At 45.1% G+C, this 23,189-nt stretch overlaps 1 protein-coding gene across 5 annotated transcripts in view; it reads left to right on the top strand.

Moving 5' to 3' along the window:
• Positions 1–23,189, top strand: part of SLC8A1 (solute carrier family 8 member A1) — a 308,213-nt gene that overhangs the window by 272,596 nt on the left and 12,428 nt on the right. For all 5 annotated transcript variants that reach the window (XM_082217401.1, XM_082217403.1, XM_082217399.1 and 2 more), the window contains 3 exons: positions 1,298–1,428; positions 5,200–5,299; positions 20,126–20,401. In XM_082217401.1, coding sequence (XP_082073527.1) covers positions 1,298–1,428; positions 5,200–5,299; positions 20,126–20,401 — 507 coding nt within the window. The remainder of the gene's footprint in view (positions 1–1,297; positions 1,429–5,199; positions 5,300–20,125; positions 20,402–23,189) is intronic.

The following is a 23,189-nucleotide window of genomic DNA, read 5'->3' as shown; positions in this document are numbered from 1 at the left end:
CTCATGCTGGTAGCTTCGAGAACACTGTCCAACCATCTCGTCCTCTGTCGTCCCCTTCTCCTTGTGCCCTCCATCTTTCCCAACATCAGGGTCCTTTCCAGGATGTCTTCTCTTCTCATGAGGTGGCCAAAGTATTGGAGCCTCAGCTTCAGGATCTGTCCTTCCAGTGAGCACTCAGGGCTGATTTCCTTAAGGATGGATAGGTTTGATCTTCTTGCAGTCCATGGGACTCTCAAGAGTCTCCTCCAGCACCATAATTCAAAAAGCATCAATTCTTCGGCGACCAGCCTTCCTTATGGTCCAGCTCTCACTTCCATACATCACTACTGGGAAAACCATAGCTTTTACTATACGGACCTTTGTTGGCAAGGTGATGTTTCTGTTTTTTAAGATGCTGTCTAGGTTTGTCATTGCTTTTCTCCCAAGAAGCAGGTGTGTTTTAATTTCGTGGCTGCTGTCACCATCTGCAGTGATCATGGAGCCCAAGAAAGTAAAAGCCCCTTCGCCATGGCAAGGCAGTGATCCATGAAGGGGCCCACTAGCATAGGGTTGCCCTATTTCAAAAAGTGAAACTCAGGACACAAAAGTTGTTGAGCTTCGAGCTTTTTTTTTTTTTTTTTTTTTTTTTGGAAAATCAACACTTCCAATGTGGGCGGCCCAGGTTTCCCCAGACATTTTATCCAGCAATGCTGGATTCCAACCAGCTACATTTTTAGGCGTACACGTAAACAAATCTTAAGGGTGGTATTCAATAAAAACCCTACTCAGAGTAGACCCTCGATGTACTTGTAGTAGCAAAACTGGGCCTGGCCCCTGCAGAATAGTCACTGCTTTGTGATATTTTTATTTGTTTGTTTGTTTATGAAAAAATGATATTAAAATACATCGTCGTGGTCATCGTAGTGAGAGGAGTCCCTGAATCAGTGCCTCCCTCTATTTCCTTGAGCTGGAAAGATTTGCCAAAGCAGGGCCCTAGCCTAAGCTGAGGTATAGCAAGATTGGTGTGGCTGAGGGGAAGCAATCACTTGAAATATGGAGACGTTATGAGCCAGTGATCTCATTTGCTAATGCTTCCAGGCAAACCCTCGCCATGCAGGCGCTGGCCCCTTGCTTAATTGCCTGTCCTTTTTCCATAACAGATGTTTGCCTGCTTTTGCCATTGCAATGGGGCACATTTGAATATAAATAGTAGATCTCAGCTCCATTTGACAGAAGCTGGCTGTGGAGAAGTGAAAGCCCTATTTCAAAATCTGTAAATTTATTCTTTTCTCTCTCTCTCTCTCTCCCCACTTTCCAGAAGAGAACGAAGAGAAGCAACCACTGACGAGCAAAGAGGAGGAAGAGCGTCGCATTGCAGAAATGGGGCGCCCTATCTTAGGGGAGCATACGAAGCTGGAAGTGATTATTGAGGAGTCCTATGAGTTCAAGGTGCAGTATAGGGCTGCCATGAGTCCTCTTCCCTGCCATACTATTACAGACCTCTTTTTGAATCGGGATCAAATCTGTGTAAAATGGCACAGCATAAGGCCAGGTCTGTGTTTTCCTGTGCCGAAAAAAATAACAAATTCTGTCCCAAGAAAAGGCAGATTGCACCATTTAGTCAAGTTATGCTGATTAGGCAGATTTACATAATTTATTCTACCATTTTTCCCTGCTTTTTGCATGCATTTTCTAATTCTGATCTTCACAAGGAGGGGCAAGGAATTATGCCGCTGGAAGCCTTGCTCAGCTGCTCCTCTTCCTTCTGTGGTCTCCCCCTCCCCCCCCCAAGCAATCATAAGGACTATATTTTTTTAAAAAATGAAAGCGAACATTCTCAGGAAGTTAAATGATGCACCCAGAACCACGTTCTGTTGGGATTTTTAAAAATGTGCCTGTGTGAATTCAAGGGATATAAATAAGCCTTTCTCAAAGGTGACAGGAACATGCACAAAGTACTTCCAGCTTCTCAGATTGTGAAATATAGTTAAGTCCTATTTGTGCATTGCACACGTTGGGATCTCATTCGCTGCAATAGGAGTAAGGTGTGTGCTTCTGGCTCACTCCCCAAGTCACCTGTCCAGAATAGCTCCACCCCCAAGGTCTACCCATTGAGTGTGGATGTTGGGGGGCATGGCTAGCCCAGAAACACTGTCAGGAGCGAAGCCAACAGTGCCACCCCACTCCTAGCATCAACAGGTGAGAGCCCCACACACGCAGGGCACAGGTATGGAGCTCACATCTTGAGAGAAAACTTTGGTCTTCCATGCCTTTCAGAATATCGGTTTCTAACCTTATCCATTTGTTATTTATTTTGGCAATTCGTAGACCGCTTAATTAAAATAATCTGTAAGAGGTGTACTGGTAGACTGAACCGATACAGCTAGAAAATCTGTTAAAACGATGGCATCAGAATTCAGTGTTCTGAATTTTTCAATCTTTTAAAAAAGAAGTATTCATTCGGCACCAGAGGTTCAACAGGGTGGTGGCTTGTCTGATCTCAACTGGAATGGAGTTCCATAAAATTGGGCCCCAAAATTCCTGGTTGATACCAATCCATGGGGGACCACTGACCTTAGGGATAATAATAATAATAATAATAATAATAATAATAATTATTATTATTATTATTATTATTTATTTATTTATTTAATTATACCCCGCCCATCTGGCTGAGTTTCCCCAGCCACTCTGGGCGGCTCCCAATCGAGTGTTAAAAACAATACAGCATTAAATATTAAAAACTTCCCTAAACAGGGCTGCCTTCAGATGTCTTTTAAAGGGAGGGATAAGAAACCAATTGGTCCGTAAGGTACATCCTGGACCACAAGCTGTTAAATGTAAATTAAAACATCCCACCAAAGACTCCAAATTAATTATCCTTCCAAAGACTTTGGAGCAGCAGAAGCTTTCCTTCCTGCTTCCCTTCCTCCTCATGACAACAGCATCCCCATGTGATTTAGGTTGTGAGAGAAGAGAGCAGATCGCTCAGTTCACTCTGTGAGCTAAATGTCTCCTCAGGCCTAAACTAGCTCCCTAACTACTGCACCATTCTGGCTCTTTCCGTTACAGCGGTAACACAGACTGGTCCACAGCACTCACAGTTGTATCACATTTACATTCCGAATGGCACATTTATTTCTTTATTTGCATTCCCTGGGGCTGTCGTGGGGAAATCAGATGTTGCAGCTTTACACGCTGCTTTCTGTTCTCCATCAGGCAGAATTTTCCATACACAAATAGGGAAGGAGCGCTACTGGCTGGCAGGGAGAGTTCACTGCCTCCACATTTTCTGTGTCACTCAGCCAAAATATCCTGAGCGTCTCTTAAATCAAGGATGGTCCACTGGCTCCCAAAGCAATTTTATCTGGCCCCAGATGGCCCAACTGAGTTTTAATCATTACGTGGTTTTTGAGGAAATCCTCTTAAGTTTCACTGGCAAGGGGAAGAAGCAGCTATTGGTCTCCGTATGTAATGCATATCAATTTTAGTTAGTTGCATTCTGGGAAATAAAACTGCCTCATAAGGGGATCCCAGCTTCCATACAAGTCGAGAAGATCGATGCTATATGCAGACAAGGGTACAGTCTGACTTAGAGGAAATCAAGGATGGCCACAAAAAGAAATTTTCTGGCATACTGGCAGTTTTGAAGGTCTTTTTCAGCAGTTTCCTCACAAGGTGTTGGAAACCATATCTGTTGCGTGTTGAGACCCCGCAGCCACCCCCTCATTGGAAATAACTCACACAAGGACACGAATATTGGGTTTATGTTATTGGGCAAATTTTGGCCACAACTTTATTGAAACTACAGAATGTGAGCGGTATTGGCTTAGGCATTGATTGGACCTGACTATACCTGACTCCTGCCCATGAGAGCCAGTGTGGTGTAGTGGTTAAGAGCGGTGGACTCGTAATCTGGTGAACCGGGTTCGCTTCCCTGCTCCTCCACATGCAGCTGCTGGGTGACCTTGGGCCAGTCACACTTCTCTGAAGTCTCTCAGCCCCACTCACCTCACAGAGTGTTTGTTGTGGGGGAGGAAGGGAAAGGAGAATGTTAGCCGCTTTGAGACTCCTTAAAGGGAGTGAAAGGCGGGATATCAAATCCAAACTCTTCTTCTTCATCATCGTGCAGGACGTCCAGTAAGAGTAAGCCACCGGTAGGGGGAGCCCTGTCGATGCGAACCAACTCAAGCTCCCCCTGGTGTTCCCGTCGGGGTCGTGTCAAGGCCTTAGCCCCCCAGCCGGGCTTCAGACTAGATCAACACCCCCGGATTCCTTTAACGGAATACTCTTAACAAGGATAAGGGTACACACCTCCCCCACACAAGGTCAAACAATGCCTAACCGCAACCCTAACAAAGTTGTGACAATTGCTACGAGGTAGGTGAAAACCAAGTAGTCAGTGCCAATTTGCCAAATGGAAAAATTCCTACCAGGCCCCTCGGACAACCAAGGCGACCAACCGAAGTCCATAGCAAGGCCATTGCCTAACCTGCAAAATAGGGAGGGAGGGTGGGTGATTGAGGAAGCGAGCCAAAGAGGAAGTTCTCTGGCTCACTCCTCCATTTAAACGGCCCTGGCCACCCCACCCCACCCCAGCCAGCGGATTGGCTGGCCGGGCTCTGACGTGGCTGGGATCCCCCCAGGCAACGGGGGACAAAGTCCCCCGCCCCCAGAAGGGAGTGGGTGGCCACGCAGTCCACCGCAACTCCTCCCCACTGGGAAGTAGAGCGGATTTTTGCATCTGTTCTTGCTCTGTCTTTCTTTCACCCCAACTTCAATCTCTGGCCTTTTCAGTGGAGGAACAGGAAGTGGGTGATTTGGAAAGCCACTGCCGGAGGTCATGGAAGTCCACAAGCAATAAGAGCAGACAGTACTAGGTTCTATTCCCGTGTATAGGATTGGGCTTCGAAAACATTCATGGAAATTCTTTGAGTGCAAATATTCTAGGCCTTTTAAATGCAAAATGGAGACTTAAAAGCATAATACAAACAATATTCTACTAGGCACATTGCAAACACAGTCCAGACCTTCTTTTTGAGCAATATGGAGTGGGGAGGGTGAGTTGCATGTGTGTACATTTTCAGCCACTTTTATTACTGATAAATGTTCTGAAGCCAGCCGGCATCCTTCACAGGGGTTTTAGATTTCTTTCCATGAGCTCAAGCCTCTGGAGTGACAATGTGCTTAGCTTTCTAACGCATGTCTATCCATCTGCAGAACACCGTGGACAAGCTCATTAAGAAGACAAACCTAGCTCTTGTGGTTGGAACAAACAGCTGGAGAGAACAGTTCATTGAAGCTATCACTGTCAGCGCCGGTGAGTTTTTCTATTTCTGCACGTGCCATGAATTGGGAAAAGCCCTTCTTCTCCTGGCTTAAGGGCATCCAGTGAAACCTGACCCCAATATACCTAGCTTGCACTTGGCTTTGAAAGCAAAGCAGGTAGAGTTGGTATTCAGGGCTTCTAGGCAAACATCACCCTGCTTTTTGAACAGATTGTGCACTGCAGTGTGTTGAAGTTTTCCACTACTGGGCTTGGGGAGCAGCACAGAAGAGCAACAACACAAACTCCATTCCTTTTAATGCTGCTTCCGTAGGGCTATCATGAAAGCCCCACTCATATCTATGGAAGCTGTGCAGTAACAGAGTTTCGACACTCGTTCTCATGTTGTTCTCTTGTGTTGTATGTCCATGTCTACACATGAATGTGATTTCACACATTAACTCAAGGAACATGTATTTCAATCTAGAGTCATGGCACACCGTAGGGAAAACTGGCATGTCCAGGAGGACATGAGCAACAAGGCAACAAACCCGAACTTAGATTGCTCTGATATTTGGTTTATTACAAAAATGGATAGGACTCAGCTGAAACAGGTTGTTATTTGATTAAATCTACAGAGGAGCTGGGAAAGGTGGAGCATTGTTCGAGGAAGACTAAGGAGGGAACGCAGGTGGCACTGTGGTCTAAGACACAGAGCCAGGGCTTGCCGATCAGAAGGTCGGCGGTTCAAATCCCCGCGAAGGGGTGAGCTCCTGTTGCTCGGTCCCTGCTCCTGCCAACCTAGCAGTTCGAAAGCACATCAAGTGCAAGTAGATAAATAGGTACTGCTCCAGCGAGAAGGTAAATGGCTTTTCCATGCATTTCTCTGGTTCACCAGAAGCAGCTTAGTCATGCTGGCCACATTACCTGGAAACTGTCTGTGGACAAACACCAGCTCCCTTGGCCAGTAAAGCGAGATGAGCACCACAGCCCCAGAGTCATCCGCGACTGGACTTAACAGTCAGAGGTCCCTTTACCTTTACCTTTAAGGAGGGAAAAGTAATGCTAATAAGGAGAGAGGAGTGTGATAGAAGCCAAATGTGGGAAAGCAAATCAGGTTGGAGAAAGAAGCGAAAAATGTAAATTTCACCTTCCCTGAATGAGTAATTGTTTGGAGAGCTAGAAAGGCAAAGAAAGAGACAAAGAGAAAAGGAGGAGTAGACCATGGGCATCACCTCTTCCAAGGTGAAGGGGTGGTGGGGAGTTCCTCAGTGGGACTACTATAAATCAGAAGGTTCTCCTTTGCTGGGGCCATGATGTATGATGACTCTAGCTTTGATTGATAGATTGCATTCCCTTGGGGCTCTTGGAAAGTGAGCACGGCGATCAGGAAACCAAGGTGGGGAGGGAAAACCTAGGAGGAGGGGAATCCAGGGAAAGAACCAAACACAAAAGACCACCAATTCTTCTTCAAGGTTCTTCTTAAAGGCTTGGTGGTGGTGGTGGTGAGGGATGTGTCTTCCTAAAACTAAGGAACAGTACCAGTGGGATTTTCCCATCGTGGGTGTTGGGTGCAGAAATGTAGGTGAGTGCATTTGTCTGCATTTCTTGGGTGCAGGATCCTAACTTCAAAATAAGTGCTAATGCACTCAGAGTATTGTTGCACCAGTTGGTTTCACACTGTTGGCTGTATGGTGCCTTTGGTTTGAAACCACATGATACAGCAAATTTGCTGATACGAAGGATGGGGGGGCCACTTGGGAGCCCCACACATTCCACTGTGAGTTCATTCCCTTATGGAAGGAAGACAGGATATACATTTGAGAATATATCGGGGCAGAATGCAACAAAGTTGGGTGTGCAGAATGAGGTTCACTCACACAACAGGACTTCCTCCTCCCCCCCCCCATCTTCCCCATCGGTTCCCCCTAAATCTGCTCTGGAGTGTTGGGAGAGCAGGTTTAAGAGATGTGGGGTGGGAGGAGAGGGTGGAAAAGCCTTCTTGCATGCACAGACTTTGCTCCGCTCACAAACACACCACTTATGCTGCATTCCACCCATAGTATCTATCAGGCATAGGCAAACTCGGCCCTCCAGATGTTTTGGGACCACATCTCCCATCATCCCTACCTAACAGGACCAGTGGTCAGGGATGATGGAAGTTGTAGTCCCAAAACATCTGGAGGGCCGAGTTTGGCTATGCCTGGTATCTATAATCACAAAAGTATTAAAAAAGCTCAATTCGGTTCTGCATACAGCTATAGCACCAATGCGGGGACGCGGGTGGCGCTGTGGGTTAAAGCCTCAGCGCCTAGGGCTTGCCGATCGAAAGGTCGGCAGTTCGAATCCCCGCGGCGGGGTGCGCTCCCGTCGTTCGGTCCCAGCGCCTGCCAACCTAGCAGTTCGAAAGCACCCCCGGGTGCAAGTAGATAAATAGGTACCGCTTACCAGCGGGAAGGTAAACGGTGTTCCGTGTGCTGCGCTGGCTCGCCAGATGCAGCTTTGTCACGCTGGCCACGTGACCCGGAAGTGTCTCCGGACAGCGCTGGCCCCCGGCCAATAGATGTGAGATGGGCGCACAAACCCCAGAGTCTGTCAAGACTGGCCCGTTCGGGCAGGGGTACCTTTACCTTTACCTATAGCACCAATGCAGTCCTGTTCATGAGCTGATGTAAGTTGGCTTGATTCTCTGCTTTTATGGAAGCTTTGACAACAGAAAAATAGTCTCTCTGCTGCTGTGTGCCCACTTCAAGATTCCCTGTTGCAATTTGCACAGAAGCTTTTGCTTTGGCTGCAAGTACAGTCCTTCCAGACTTCACCCAGTTTTGATGCTTTTTGTTTTTCTACTGTATCTAGTTTTGCCAGAATAAGTGGACTGTCTCTTGGGATGGATCTTACAAAACTGACCTTTAAAAGAAAAATCTCTTATGGGACTTGTGCACTTGTGCAATACAGTAACAAGTGCCTTATCTTTGTGCCAGAGTTCCACTCTGCCAAAGTAGCTCACGTGGCAGTTGTACTAGAAACTAAATGTTTTTTTAAAACAAAAAACACCCTGCAGCATACTAGCTGAAAAATACTAAGAACATAAGAATTGCCTTTCTGGATGGTACCAAAGGTCCATCTAGTCTAACTTCCAGCATAAGAGAAAGAGCAAAAATATGAATGAGAACATGCCATGAGCATATGAATAGTACATTTCCTTCACTTTAGTGTAAACACAACCACTCATAAATGAGCTTCTAGGCCAGTTTTCTATGCTTCCTGGAAAGACTGGAGACACGGCCATTTCTCCTGTTACACGCTTAACAACTTTCTCGTAATACATGATTTGGGAAACATTTGCTTGAAGGAGACATTAGCCGGGTCTGCTGCAATCACCTTCCTGCCCTCCTCAAACCCTGCTATGGCCACAGACAGATGCTCCTCCTCCTCTCCCACATGCCTCAGAGTAGAATTCCCCTGCGGGCTCCTGGCCCTGCTCCTCAAGGCCGAGTTCCTGCCATTCCAGAAGTGGCAGGCCAAAAAAGAACAGCTCAGCAATCATTTGACCATGGAGATAAGAGAGTGATAAATCAAATGACAGCGTTTTATCTTCTGTCACTTTTCCAATGTTCATTCCAAAAGCAGCCAAGTGCAAAGACAAAGTGAGTGTCAGAAACTTTCCCAGCCAAGCAACAACCTCCGTCTGCATTTGAGCCTGTGATACACACACACACACACACACACACACACACACACACACACACTTGCCTGGATTGTGTCTAGGGAGTGGGGTGGTGGGAAATAACTTCATTTATTTTAACTAGGCTGCATTTGGAGGATTTATTGCATGACCTGTGCTGAATAAACAACAAAAAGGACAGATCTTATCTCTAATCCTAGAGTGCTTTTAAGTCGCGGAGTCCTTCCGTGCATCTGGAGCATATATTGGCTCTCCGATATTTCTCAGGCTCTTCCTTGCCCCTTAATGCTACTGAGAATTGAGCATGTCTGAAGGAAGCTTTCCCCCCCTCTCTTTTCCCAAAATGAAGCCTGCTATGCTTGAGATAGTGGAGCTAGGAAGCTGCCTCTCCAACCTCCAGATGTTCTTTTCACTCCCTTGTGACTTCCTTCACTTAAAGGCTAGAATTGCACCCAATGAGAAACACGCGTTTCCAATGAACCTATTTGCCATGGCTGGGGGGGGGGGGACGCTTTAGCAAACTGTCAACTGTTTGCCTTGGAGAATCGCTCTTCAGATTCGCTTGCTGGCGTTGTTTTCGTGCTGCCACATTGCTTTTTCTCAGAGACGAAACAAGTGTTACGTGCAAAAAGTGTGTGCAACGGAAATGTGTGGTCCTTTTTTCCCCTCTGTGGGAGAAGGTGGCTCCAGAGGTACTCAGATAGCCATTGTGGGAAACAGGATGCCAGGATTTCGCTATTCTTAGCCTCTGCTGTATACAAAGCCAATACAGCTGGTCCAAATATTCCAAGCGGTGATGTATACCATGGCCCCCAATAGTGGACAGGAGTGGTGCTCACTTGACCTCCAGTTGGTCATGTCACTGCTGATTACTGGGAGGGAGAGAGGGAGAGATGGGGCCTTGGAGAGGTCAGCACCGTGCAGTTGCGCTGGTGGAGCCAATCTGGAACTCCCAGCAAGGCATTTGCACCCGGCCAACCCTATCATCTGCTTGCCTTTCTGCTTTCCGGTAAAAGACAGCAACATGATCACCTGGAGGTCAGATGAGCAGTGGCATCCCACCAGACCATCTGCTACTCCATGGCCCCTGTGCGTATGTTAAAAGCAAAAATATAATCAGTTAATATTGCCCTGTATAAAGCTGAACAGCAGCCTGCAGCTTGCCCAGTATCTTATTGAAAAGTTTATTAGTCCCTATTTCTAGACTTTTCACAGCCCATAATATGTGGGTGGTCCAGCAAGATTAGGCTGCATGTCACTGGATCACAGTTAGAAATGGAAGAGCTATCTTAAAAGAGGAAATGGGGTTTTCTAATCTGGTAGAAGTTAGTTACTCAGCCATTTTTCATTGATGACGGAGCCCTGGAGAAATGACTCTATCTCACTGCTTCCTTTGTGCCAAAATGACAGCTGAAGATCCTAAGCTAATAGCATTCCTTTCTTTCAAAGACAACTCTTTAATATGCCCTTCATCTGGTCTTTTGTTAAATAGAATTTAAATAATCTTGATAAAGTTCACAACTTATTTCATTTTTAAACAGCAAGCTCGGGGGAGGGGGGTTTCCTCCCTGTTCCAAAGTCTCCTGTATCTGAGTTGTTCATTCAACTCTGCTCTGAGAAATTTAAATTTATCTACATGGTGTCAGCTCCCACCACTCGCCGGGAAAATAGAAGGCTCTCCCTGCTTCAAAAATAATCTGGCCTGTGACTATTAGCCCTGTAAACACTTTGTCTGAGTCATCCTTCGACAAAATGGCATCCTTCGTACATCTATAATGGGAGAGCTGCTAATCTGTTACGTCAGGTTATGCTGCTGATACAATGTTCAGTGGCTCAGCACTGCAAGGACAGTTCCCACACCACTGCCTCAAGGTACTGGCAGGGCAATTCCATTGTTGCCCCCATGTCCTGCTTTCAAGATTCCCATAGGCATCTGGTTGGCCACTGTGAGAGCAGGACACTAGACTAGATCCAGGAGGGTTTTTCTCTTATTCTCAGGCTCACCCAGTTCTCCCAAGTGATAAGAAGTTCCATCACTTACCTTGGGTCACTGGAATATTTAGTTTATTTGCAATTATACAGGTTGAGCATACAGTGGTACCTTGGTTCCCAAACGGCTTGGATCCCGAACAAATTGGCTCCCAAACACCACAAACCCGAAAGTGAGTGTTCCGGTTTGCGAATGTTTTTCAGAAGCCGAACATCTGACGTGGCTTCCGCTGCTTCTGATTGAGTGCAGGAAGCTCCTGCATCCAATCAGAAGTCATGCCTTGCTTTTCGAACCATTTCGGGAGTTGAATGGACTCCCAAAACGGATTAAAGTTTGAGAATCTTAAATACATGAGCAAATGGCCACAGTTCACTTCTTTCTCTGCGGACCTCTGCAAAGACTGCCAGCGCCATTTGGGTGAGGAGCAATTTAGATCAGGAATTGACATGGGTAGGAGGTTTAAATAACTTCTCCCCCGTAACCATTGCTGTGAGAAAATTGGCAGTGCCTCCCCACCACCTGCCCATAGTTATTCCGCTAGCCGGAGGATCCAGTCATGCAATTCCCATATAACATGTAATTTGCTCTCCATTAAAAACTTGCTTAATTCACTGTTGCAGGTAGTGACTGATCAATAGTACCAATGTGAAGTCTGTGTTGCAACGATTTCTTTCCTGCTTCCAAACTATTGACTACTAGTGGTTTTGCTGGTGATCTTTGCTTCTTCCAGTACACTGATATTAGTTCGCTTGTCTTCCCAAGTGATGTGTAAAAATTTTTGGAGACACCATTGATGGAATCTTTCGAGGAGTTGGAGATGGTGTTTATAAGTGGTCCATGTTTCACAAGTATATAGTAAGGTTGGTAGTACAATAGCTTTGTAAACAAGCATTTTGGTTTCCCTGCGAATGTTCCAGTCCTCAAACACTCTGCACTTCAATCAGGAGAAAGCCGCACTCGCAGAGCTCAGGCGATGCTGGGTTTTGGCATCAATGTTGGCCCTTGTGGAAAGATAACTGCCTAGGTAGAAGTGATCGACATTTTCCGATGTTACACCATTGAGTTGGATTTGTGGCGCTGCAGAGGGGTTATTTTGTACTTGTTGGTGCAGCACTTTGGTTCTTTTGGATGTTGAGTGATAGGACAAGCTTTTCATAAGCTTCTGCAAAGATATTTAGGATGGTTTGGAGGTCATTCTCTGAGCATATGCACACTACGTTGTCATCAGCATGCTGAAGCTCTGTGACAGAAGTTACGGTAACCTTTCCTCTGGCTACGTAATTCATTTATGCCCCATTCTAGCCAATCAACAGAATGGCTCTAATTGACTTCAAAAGTAAAGGGAAAGTTGTCAAGAGTTAGCACTGCACATTTTTTTTCCAAAGAGGCCATGATCAGATGAGTTTTGTCTCCCACTTGAAGTCCTTAATTGCTTATCCTGTTCTTTATCTATTACTCTGTAATGAAACTCTGACGCATGAAGGCCATTTTCTGGATTGGCTTTGCAGTCTCAGTGGTTCGGAATGCTTTTCCTGTAACCAGAGAAACATTCTATCAGTGCCACCTTGAGAAAGTCAGTGTTATTGGTCCCTGGGGCTTCATTAGAAATGTCAGCGTATTCTGCAGCAGTATCTATTGAGACGGCTTGTCAAATGGCTGTTTCAAGTGACGAGCTGGAAGCAGGAGCATATGGTGATGGAGAGTACTTATACCACATACCTGACTCCCAATAGACTGACCTTGACTAGGGCAACAGGTTAAAAACTTGCCTCTTGTTCCGTCAGACTAACATTCTCGCTGATTAAAGGAGAATTCAGATGAGCAGGGGACTCCTGAGTCAGAGCGGGGTGGAAATATGTCGGAGCTGGTTCTATAAACTGTCTATTCTCAGGCTTCCAGAGACCCATCACCTACGCGAATTGAAAACTTAACACACTTGCGGGTTCTTTTTATGTCAATGTTGCTGTGCTCCATTAGTCTTCAATTAGAGTGTGGTGCTCCAACCCAAGTTAACTAGTGTCATTGCTACTTTTCGTTTCTGAAGAGTAAGAGAAGAATGGAGAAAGAAGGTTGGGTTAGTTGAAGTAGATAGTGAATAAAAATGCATACAAGCGATGATTGCTATGACTTACTAATCCAGCACCATCAATTTACAGGGCACATTACAGAATTCCTTAAACAAAAACCCAGTCCCATGTGCCTATATCCAGAGAATTTATAACAAAAACTTTGGTCACTTCCAGTTGACTTGTTTATTGAACATTCATCCTGACTTGACTGTGAGGAGATTAGATGCCATCAGCTACTTGTTGAGCATTCATTCTGATTCGTTTACAGGGACATTAGACGACGTTGTGCCAAGCAAAGCTAATTCTGCACTTTCCAGTTTATTTTCGCATCACGTTCCTTATAGCAAAGAGTCTTTTTCAGTGGGCAGGGGAGAGCAGGCTTCTTGCACAAGAGATCCAAATCAACTTCAGCTGTGCAACCCAAATTTGGGGGTATGTAACTGAATCCCACCCAGAGCCAGCCAACTCATGAGGCGAGGTGAGACGACTGCCTTGGGCAGCAGGAGCCACAGGGACAGCAGATCCCAATGTAGAGCTTTATTTCCCTGGTGTGGCGCTTCACTCATTCCTTCTTTCCTCACTGGGGGACCACCATTTTGTGGTTCACCTCAGGTGTCAAGATGTCTTCAGCCAGCCCTGATCCCACCCAAAAAACAGTGACAGTCTGGAACTGCCTTCAGACAATGGGGCATAAAAGGGAGAAAGAGTCAAGGTTAGCTAGAGGGGGACATGAGCAGATGGAGTTACATATACTTAAGCTTTAGTTACACCTGTATTGAGGATGCTGAAAGATGCTACAGGGCCTGTGTCCAAGCAGAGCTCTAGCCACTCTGCCATACTGTCCAATGTTTGGTGACCTTCACCATCATTCATGTATACTAATTGCAAATTCAGGGGCTGACTTATGATGGTGATAAAACTGAAAAGAGGCCACTGGGAAAAGACAAGGAGGCACCCACATGCTTGAGGGAACTGCAAGGTTTGCGGAAGTTTAACAAAGCGAGAACCTAAAAGGTGGGGGGAGTTAAAATCCTAAACAAAAAATGCTCATTGAAGACTGAGCATGCTCAGTAGCCATGGAATGCCGACTGACTGTTGTGGAAGGGAGGGTGGAATGGAGAAAGAATAGCTGGTTGGGTAGAATCCTGAACTCCACACTGCAACATTTTTCAGTGTTTTCTAATAAGCCAAGGATAAGATATTAGAACTTCTTGCCCAGGGGAGCCTTCTAAGCTCCCTCCCCAATAGCCTTCAGGAGACGGGCAAACTTGTATATTGTTTTGTAAGGCCTCCAGTGGTTTATCTGGGCCCTGTTTTGGCTGGTTGGGATTTTACTTCTTGCACCGGCTGCCGTTTCATTTTTATGAGTAGCTCCATCAGAGGTTCTTTGGACCTTAAAAGGCATGATGGAAATGAATTATTTGTTACTACTAGCAGTAATAATAGATTTCATCCCGGTGATTCTGCTTTTCACAAGCTTGGTTCTCAGTAATGTTTACTCAGCTAACAGGAAGCAAGACATTTCACAAGTATGTTAAAATGAGCCCAATAGTCACTCAAGGGGAAAGTCCCTCATCCTCTTCATGGAACAGTCCTTTGCATTCGCAGCATCTTCAGCCATGTCTTTTGCTTGCAGAACTCACTTCAAAGGAAGGAGCGTTGTGCTGAATTCTGTATCTAGCCATTTCCATCAGCCTTTTGTTTCTTAATGCCCAGGGAGCCAGTTAGCTAAGTTCTTTAATATTAACCTAAACAATAAAATGCTCCTAATAGCTTGGTGCTTGATTCCCCTAATGGATTTCTGTTGTCCTGGTCCCTCATCTCTCTCCATAATGTACTTTGACAGAATTAAGCATCAAAAGATTTCCAAGGTGAGCAGGGAGGGTGACTCTATACTTATTCATACAAAGGTGGTTGTGTTCATGCAGGGTTTGGGGGGGTTTTTTCTTGGTAAGTGCTTGAAATCTTAGTGCTTTCAAAAGTACTTAAAGCACTTTAAAGGAGCTCTTGCCACCACCACCCACAGCAAGCTCTGTGATAGCCGGAAATTTCATAATCCCAGAACATATGAAAATCTGAAAATTTTGAAACCATGCTAGCAAACTGTTGCCTTTGTGCATAATCCTCACATGCATGATGTGCCAAGCAGCAGTCATTGTGAGTTTTGCTTCGCAGTTCTCCCATCCCTCTCGTTGGGGTTGTCATGCATGTCAGCCTCTTGTGACCCCCTCATGTGTAGGACATGTGTTAAAATTATTCAATAGATGGATAAAATGATTGCTAAAAATTCATAGATTACCTAACTGTTAGGGCATCTGCTGGTTTATCATAATGCAAATAATGCAGAGTGAGGTGGCACTTAAACTGTCGTTCAACCTAGACCAGGGGTAGGCAATCTAAGGCCCGGGGGCAGGATGCAGCCCAATTGCCCTCTCAACCCGGCCCATGGATGGTCCAGAAATCAGCGTGTTTTTACATGAGTAGAATGTGTCCTTTTATTTAAAATGCATCTCTGGGTTATTTGTGGGGCCTGCCTGGTGTTTTTACATGAGTAGAATGTGCACTTTCATTTCAAATGCATCTCTGGGTTATTTGTGGGGGATAGGAATTTGTTCATACTTTTTTTCAAAATATAGTCCAGCCCCCCACAAGGTCTGAGAGACAGTGGACCGGCCCCCTGCTGAAAAAGGTTGCTGACCCCTGGTCTGGACACTGAGATCCAGCTCCAAGGGCCTTCTGGTGGTTCCCTCGCCGCGAGAAGTGAGGTTACAGGGAACCAGGCAGAGGGCCTTCTCGGTAGTGGCGCCCACCCTGAGGAATGCCCTCCCAAGGAAAGAAGATGTCAGGGAGATAAGTAACTATACACGCTTTAGAAGATATCTGAAGGCAGCCCTGTATAGGGAAGTTTTTAATGTGTAATGTTTGACCATGTTTTTGTATATGCTGGAAGCCACCCAGATTGGCTGAGGCAATCCAGTCAGATGGGCGGGGTACAAATAATAAAAATAAAAAAATAAAAAATATTAAACTCTTTCTCACCAATTAACCATTCTTCCCCACAATCCTCAGCTAACCCCACCCCACCCCGGCTAGTCCCTACCCCTCAGCCAAGCATATTTCTGAGCTCACAATCACTTGGAAAAAATATTCACTTGGGGAGTCGTGTTGGTGAAGAATTAGCAGGCAGGTGATGGATTAAACATACCAACCTCTAATTCCCCCCCTATGAATTCCTCAACACAATTCTGGGATTCCTATGATGGCTACCTATACATATTTATCTGGAAGTAAGTCCTACTTTCCTTCCGAGTAGGCTTGCATAGAATTATACTCTTAATCTTCCCTGTTTGTAGGATTTTGCCATTCTCTGTTGACTTACAAAGCCCTCCCAACGCAACAACATTATTTCTGGCTATTCCAGAGTAGATTGAGAGTGAACTGTTGGAGATCTGTTGACTATTGTCACTAACCAGGAAGGAAGGATTTATGTTGTGTGTGTTTGGCGAGGTGCAGGTTTCTTTCTGCACTGCAAGCACCACTACATTAAGGGGAAAACAGAGTGGCATTTTCCTTTCTTTGCAATAAAACGGATCATTACCCTACTGAGAAAATGTGGCAGCCACACAGCGAGGGCACCTGAATGCTCCAGGCTTTAACAGCTGTCCAGTGTGCTCCTCCTCCTCCTCCTCCCTTTTTGTAAGATTATATAAGCTGGTTCTCTACAATGCATCAAGAACAATCATTGCACCTGCTTGACACAAATGGGGGGAAAGTAAAAATGTTCTGTAACAGGTGGCCTTGTGGGTCAGGCAGAGAGGCTGGAGTCATTGGTGCGAGGACAGAATGGCCACTCCGCTAAGCCCCATTTTCAGACATTATGTGGGGCAAATAAGGAAATATAGCAACTTGCAGAGAACAATAGCAAAGTGGGTTCAGCTGGAAGAAAATTACATGGGAGTGGTTGGGAAGAGGGGCTTGTGGGGTCAGAGAGACATCCCACCCCCTATGTAGTCTTTTGCTCTTCAGTCATGCTGGGACCCCCATTCCCTGGGGCATTTCTGCATTTAAAAAGACAGGCTTCTCCACTGTCACATGTAGTTTGCCCATAGAGGTATAAGGTTTGTGTAATATTGTTTAAGCAGTGGGGCCTACTCTGGAAGCATCTTCGTTACAATCAGTCCAACATACCTTTCCTCTCCAGTGTTAAGCTCAATGGAGTGGGGCAGTGTGATTCTGCAAGTTTGATACAGAAGTCACAGGGTACAGCTTCTCCTCCCATAATCGCCAGTTCTCAGAGTAGGAACATTATGAGGGTGGGGGAGGGAGATAGATATATATTACCTGTGTGGTGTAATTAATAAAAGAATTGGCTGGATCCCTAGATCCAAACCACGGGGCTAAACACACTCTCCAGTAAGAGAACCCCAGCAGAGTTTAAAAGTCACAAAATGTGCAGCGACAGTGATGTGTTGGGAATAGAGGTTGTTAGACCCTTTAAGTACCCTGTTTAGTTCACTTACAGCACTCGCCCTTCAAAATGAACAGATGACACTATTAGTAAGTCTAAAATGCTTTACTTGCAAACTCCAAAGGTCAGATTCATGTGTTATTCTATGCAGCAGCAAGAAGAACACAGGGTTACAAAATACAGAGTAATACTTCTGACCAGACGTGTTAGCCAACTTCTTCACCGGTGGTGAGGGGGGAATGATCTGAGTCTACCAATATAGTTCTATGGTCTAAATCAGTGTTACCCAACCTTGGGCCTCCAGCTGTTTTTGGACTACAACTTCCATCATCCCTCACTAGCAAGACCAGTGGTCAAGGATGATGGGAATTGTAGTCCAAAAACAGCTGGAGGCCCAAGGTTGGGGAACACTGGTCTAAATCACTTCATGCCTTAACCAGCCCTAAGCTTGATCGTTATATTTAACTGCGATTCCCCACGCCTTATTCATTGAGACACTTTTAAATAAAACAGGTGTGTTGGGTCTAGGGATGAGGGAGACACTCTGTTCAATTCACATTTTTAATGCCCAATTCAGACTTCCTAAAACAACACATGAACTGAAATATCCGTCAATCAGAGCACTTCAATTAAAAAATGTATATTAGAGGAAAGTGTGCATAACAATGCATGTCTCAATGAAAATAATATTTTAAAAAATGCATTGCATTAAGGAAAATTGCTTACAAAAAAGTCTATACGAGACAAAATTGCATACAAAATGAGTCCATTCAGAGAAAAAATACTAAAACGCTGACAGATTTTCATGAGGGCTCTTTTAAAAGTATCTGCAAATTGGTGCAGAAATGGGGCAAACTGAACTTAAGAGAGGAAAGCAGAGAGACTGAAAGAAACCGTAATTGACAGGTTCATCCATCTCTAACTGGGTTCATGCTCTGCTACACCAACCAGCAAGGGAAGAAGGATGTGTTTGTAATTGGGACACTGCTGAGAAATGCAATGAATTTAATGGAACTTTTAAAACTCTTTGGGATATTTAACAGTTGAATTTTACCTATTGCTCCTCTGCAGAACCATCCAAGAAGAGTGAGTAACGTGTTTGTGTGTTTTGTTCTTTTCTCTCTCCTTTTATCACTCCTTTTCTGCTCTTACTTCCTTTACCTCTTTTCTTTACAATTTCAGGTGGTAGGCTGGTTAACTGGGGGCGGGGAAACTTTTTTGGCTTGGGAGGTGTGTGACGGCGTGGGGTGTGCGCTACTTTGTGTTTCCATTGCATGTATGGTTTTCTCATTGCTGATGGATTGTTTAATAAAACAGTACCAACCTTTATTAACAAAAATTAAATTGAAAAGCCAGAAAATAGCCACATTCAAAAATCAAAATAAAAACCATAAACCATTGCGCCCACTTCACTACTACCTGCCAGTGCTGCAGAGAAACAAATTATGATTCCTAGTTTTGCTTTGCATTCAAATCAGGCAACATGGGGGGTTTTTGATCCAAGAAACCACAGTCTACAGTCCAGGTTTGTTCTTGATCCTAGTTTGTTGGAGCAAAACATACAATAATCCCCATTTGGGATGTAATGCTAAGCTAGGATTCATAGTTTGCTCCCACTATATGCTAGTGGGGAGGAGCGAAACATGAGCACACATTCATGGTATACCATTAACTATGGTTTACTTTGACCTGAGATTTCAAGTGAAGCGGGGGAATAGAGGTGTGTAAAATAATGCAAAGCATAGGAAAAATAAATAGAGATAAAGCATTAGATGATTGATCACAAGGGCACAATTTTCATCTGTGGGTTGTGAGTTAAAGCCATGCTTTATGCAATATGAACTGAAAATTAAAATATCAAAGATGGCCTTTCCTTGTAACCATGAGTGATAACCTTTGTTTATCAAGCTGCATGCTACCTTCCTTCAGTTTGTTAAAAAGGCACCTATGGTAAGGCTGTGCTTAATATGTAAATATTTATATGTATATATTCAGTTAATGAGTTGAAAGAATATATCTGTTTGACAGTCCTGTTTGAAAAACCAGCCTTGCATATGTGCCTCTGCAGAACCTCTTCTTTTAAACATAATCATAATTATCCTGATTCTGCGAAATGTTGAGGTGATGGACAGTGAACATAATGCAAAGAAACCACCTTATTTGTCTGCTTCATTACAGCAACAACAACATGTGGATTTTTGTGTACCAACAGCTTTGGGGAGGACCAGGTGTGCGCTGTGGATAGTGAGGCAGTGTGCCATTTGGAAATCCTGTCGCACCGTCAACCAAAATGGTTCAGGCCATAAGCGCCACGGGCGGAAATAATAATAAAGCATATGAATATATAAAACCACCTTATGTGGACTCATATCATTGCTCTGTCTAAGCCAGTTCTGTCCACTCCAGTTGGTACCTCTGGCACCTTTTCCAACCGTGGTATTTAACAGCATCCCCCAGCCTCCGGGTGCTTTCAACTACAACTCCCATCACCCCCCAGCCACCATGGCCACCATGGAGTTGTAGGCTACAGGGACCAGGTTGGGGAAGACTGCTATCTGTGGAGCATCCAGCATCAATGGGATGGTAGTGTACGCCAGCTGCAAGTGACTAGAAAAGCCAGTTTTCCACTGACGCCTCTCTCTTCCCGCATTGTTGCTCATTTTTCCAGGAGAGGACGATGACGACGACGAATGTGGGGAAGAGAAGCTGCCCTCCTGCTTTGACTATGTGATGCACTTTCTGACAGTCTTCTGGAAGGTCCTTTTTGCCTTTGTCCCCCCTACGGACTACTGGAATGGTTGGGCTTGTTTTGTTGTGTCCATCTTAATGATCGGCCTTCTGACTGCGTTCATCGGGGACCTGGCGTCCCATTTTGGCTGCACCATTGGGCTGAAGGATTCTGTGACTGCAGTCGTGTTCGTTGCATTGGGGACTTCAGTGCCAGGTAAAAAAAAAGAGAAAGAAACAACACCAAAAACGCAAATATAGTCACAATAATTTCGTGCCTTGCCAATGTTTTTCATGCCATCGTACACTGCTGTGCGGGGGGGGGGGGATCCCAAGAGACCTGGCAGCAGTCCAGGATTTTCCATCTGGACTGTGTGTCTATGCAATTTGTAACACAGATTGTAGGAGGAAGATTTAGTTAACAATTATCAACCCATTTATTTGCAAAACAATTATTTTAAAACCAAGCGGGTTATTCCAGAATATGTAATGGGCTGCTTGCAACCTTAGTCCATTTACTTCTAAGTAGCCTTACTTAAACTGTAAGGAGCATATTACTTGTTCTGTGAGTCATTTTGTAAAAATGCACATAGCAGTAGGTTCTGGGGAGCCAAATCGGAAGGGTAGTAAGGAGAGAATTAACCTTCCTGCTACCAATAAGACATTCCCTTTATGCACAGAGCAGCTTGGGGCAGATTGGTTTTTGTCAGGATTGGGTGGAAGCTTAAACTACTACTCCCTGCTCCCCACAGACCCAATTCTGATCAGGAGGCCCAAATGCTGTCATTTGTATTTTTAAAGCCATTCATTAAACTATACATTTAGTGTCATGAGTCGTTTGGCCCATATACATACAAGAGATTCCTGATGATTCAGATGACGCTCAGTTAATCAATTGCAGAGGAGAGCACTGAATGAACCTTATGTATTGTTTGCACACACTTGTACCCCGGTTTGGAGCACATGCGTCAAATTTTAGGCTGCGTATTAAAACCTTACACAAGAAATCAGGGGAAATAATCAGGTCAGAGAACAATTAAAGGCATTAAACAAAACAAAAAACATGTTCTTGAGCAAGAGATCTAAATATTTTCTGCCAACCAGATATTTACATATTAACCCCAGAATCTAATGGAAGAGTCCTCATAAGAATTTGAAGTAATTGCTGTGTTTCGTGTTGCTTTTCTCCAAATATATATTTGATGAGTGCATAACCAAAGACAGAGATGAGGAGTGTGTGGCCCTCTAGTTTTTGCTGGACTCCAACTCCCATCAGCCCTAGCCAGCATGGAAGTCACTGTCTTGTCACACAGGGGGGAAGGAGCGAGGATAAAATTTGATGCCCGCAAAGCCACATAAGCAAGGCACCAGAGATTCTCCTATTAAAGCCCCGTTTAAATGAGCGAGAGCAGTGCAGTAGTGCTGCTGTCAGAACAGCTCTTATCCATCAGCCACATGTGTTGAAATCCATCACATTCAAGGGAGCTATATGCAAAATATGTTAGCTGCGTGCTGAAAAAAATCCCCAGGGGCCTAAGTCTTTTATGCTGGGCACCATTCACAGTGGCAGTGGTTCTTAAGCTGTCGCCCCACATGCTAAAGAGGTAACCAACTTCCCACTTTAAATCTAGGCTGAAGAACAGCGTGCGTCTTTCAGTATGAGCTGGAGTTTGTCTTATTCCAGGTCCAAATTCTTTGTTCATCTAACATAGAATTATCTGCATCGTCTGCTTGTTCCTTTGGACACTGCAGGGTCTCAAGCAGAGAAGGAACTTTCCCATCCACTGTTACCTGACCCTGTTAAGAGGAGGCACCGTGGTTTGACCCTGCGACCACCTACCTTTGAAGCATAAGCTATGCTCCCTCTCTCAAGTGTTGCTTCCACCAGCAGCAGCAAGTGCAGCAGGCACTTCAAACAAAACAACCTTCTTTCACCCTGTGTGCAGTTCTCCATGCACTCATGCCACATACACCAGTGCGTCCTAGCAGTAAAGGGCAAATTTAGAGGCTGAGTTTTAATGCAAAAAATTTTGAAAGTCTTTTACCATGTGGTGTCCATGAAGACATGCAGTGATCTGCAAAAAGCAAGTAAACTAGAATAGTCGTTCTCAGTACGGGAGAGATTTTAAGAAGCATTTGCCCATTACTGGTTCCATCTGATATGAATTACCTCTGCCTACTGAGCTGCCAGCACTGGACCGATCTGTAACATCATATGTCAAGGAAGGAGTCCAGGATATACAGTGGACACTCGGGTTGCGAACGTGATCCGTGCAGGAGGCACGTTCACAACCCACAGCATCCGCGACCCACGCGTCTGCACATGCGCGGGTTGCAATTTGGCGCTTCTGAGCATGCGTAAAGTGCAATTTAGAGCTTCTACACATGCACAAGCGCTGAAACCCAGAAGTAACCTTTCCAGTACTTCCGGGTTCGGTGCAGTGTGCAACCCGAAATCGCACAACCCGAAGTGTCTGTAACCTGAGTTATGACTGTAGCTAATTCCCAAGCCAGCTCTGTCCCTGTTCCAGTTAGCATGGCAATGGCTCTTCCCGTGTAGTTTTGGGTTTAGTATTTTTTCTAAGCAGTGTTGAAGGACACACACTGCAGCCCTTCGCTTGCCACTAAGGCATGTGCCTCCAAGGGCTGATGGACTCCAGTTCCCATCAGCCCCAGCCAGCTCTGGCAGGTGATCAGGAAAGATGGGAGTTGCAGCCCACCAATTTCTGGAAGCTCTCAGGTTCCTCACAAATGTAAAAAGGGGAAATACTGGATGCTAAGCTACACACACTTTTGCACTGTGAAGAGCATAACAATACCGACCTCCATTGCAGGGACATTTTGAGGATCACCAGGCTAATGCATGTGACCTGCTTTGAACACTTGGAAAGTGTTGTCTAAGAGGGATGGACCTGCTCTGCAAAATCTGTGGGTTCTGGGGCTGTGCTAGGACAAAGAGGAGGTGACTTTGTTAGCATTTGTCTCACCCTCCAATCCATCCTAAC

The sequence above is a fragment of the Podarcis vaucheri genome (genome assembly GCF_965113315.1).
Source record: "Podarcis vaucheri genome assembly, chromosome: 3".
NCBI classification, from domain to species: domain Eukaryota; kingdom Metazoa; phylum Chordata; class Lepidosauria; order Squamata; family Lacertidae; genus Podarcis; species Podarcis vaucheri.
This window is presented reverse-complemented; position numbering and strand designations above follow the sequence as displayed.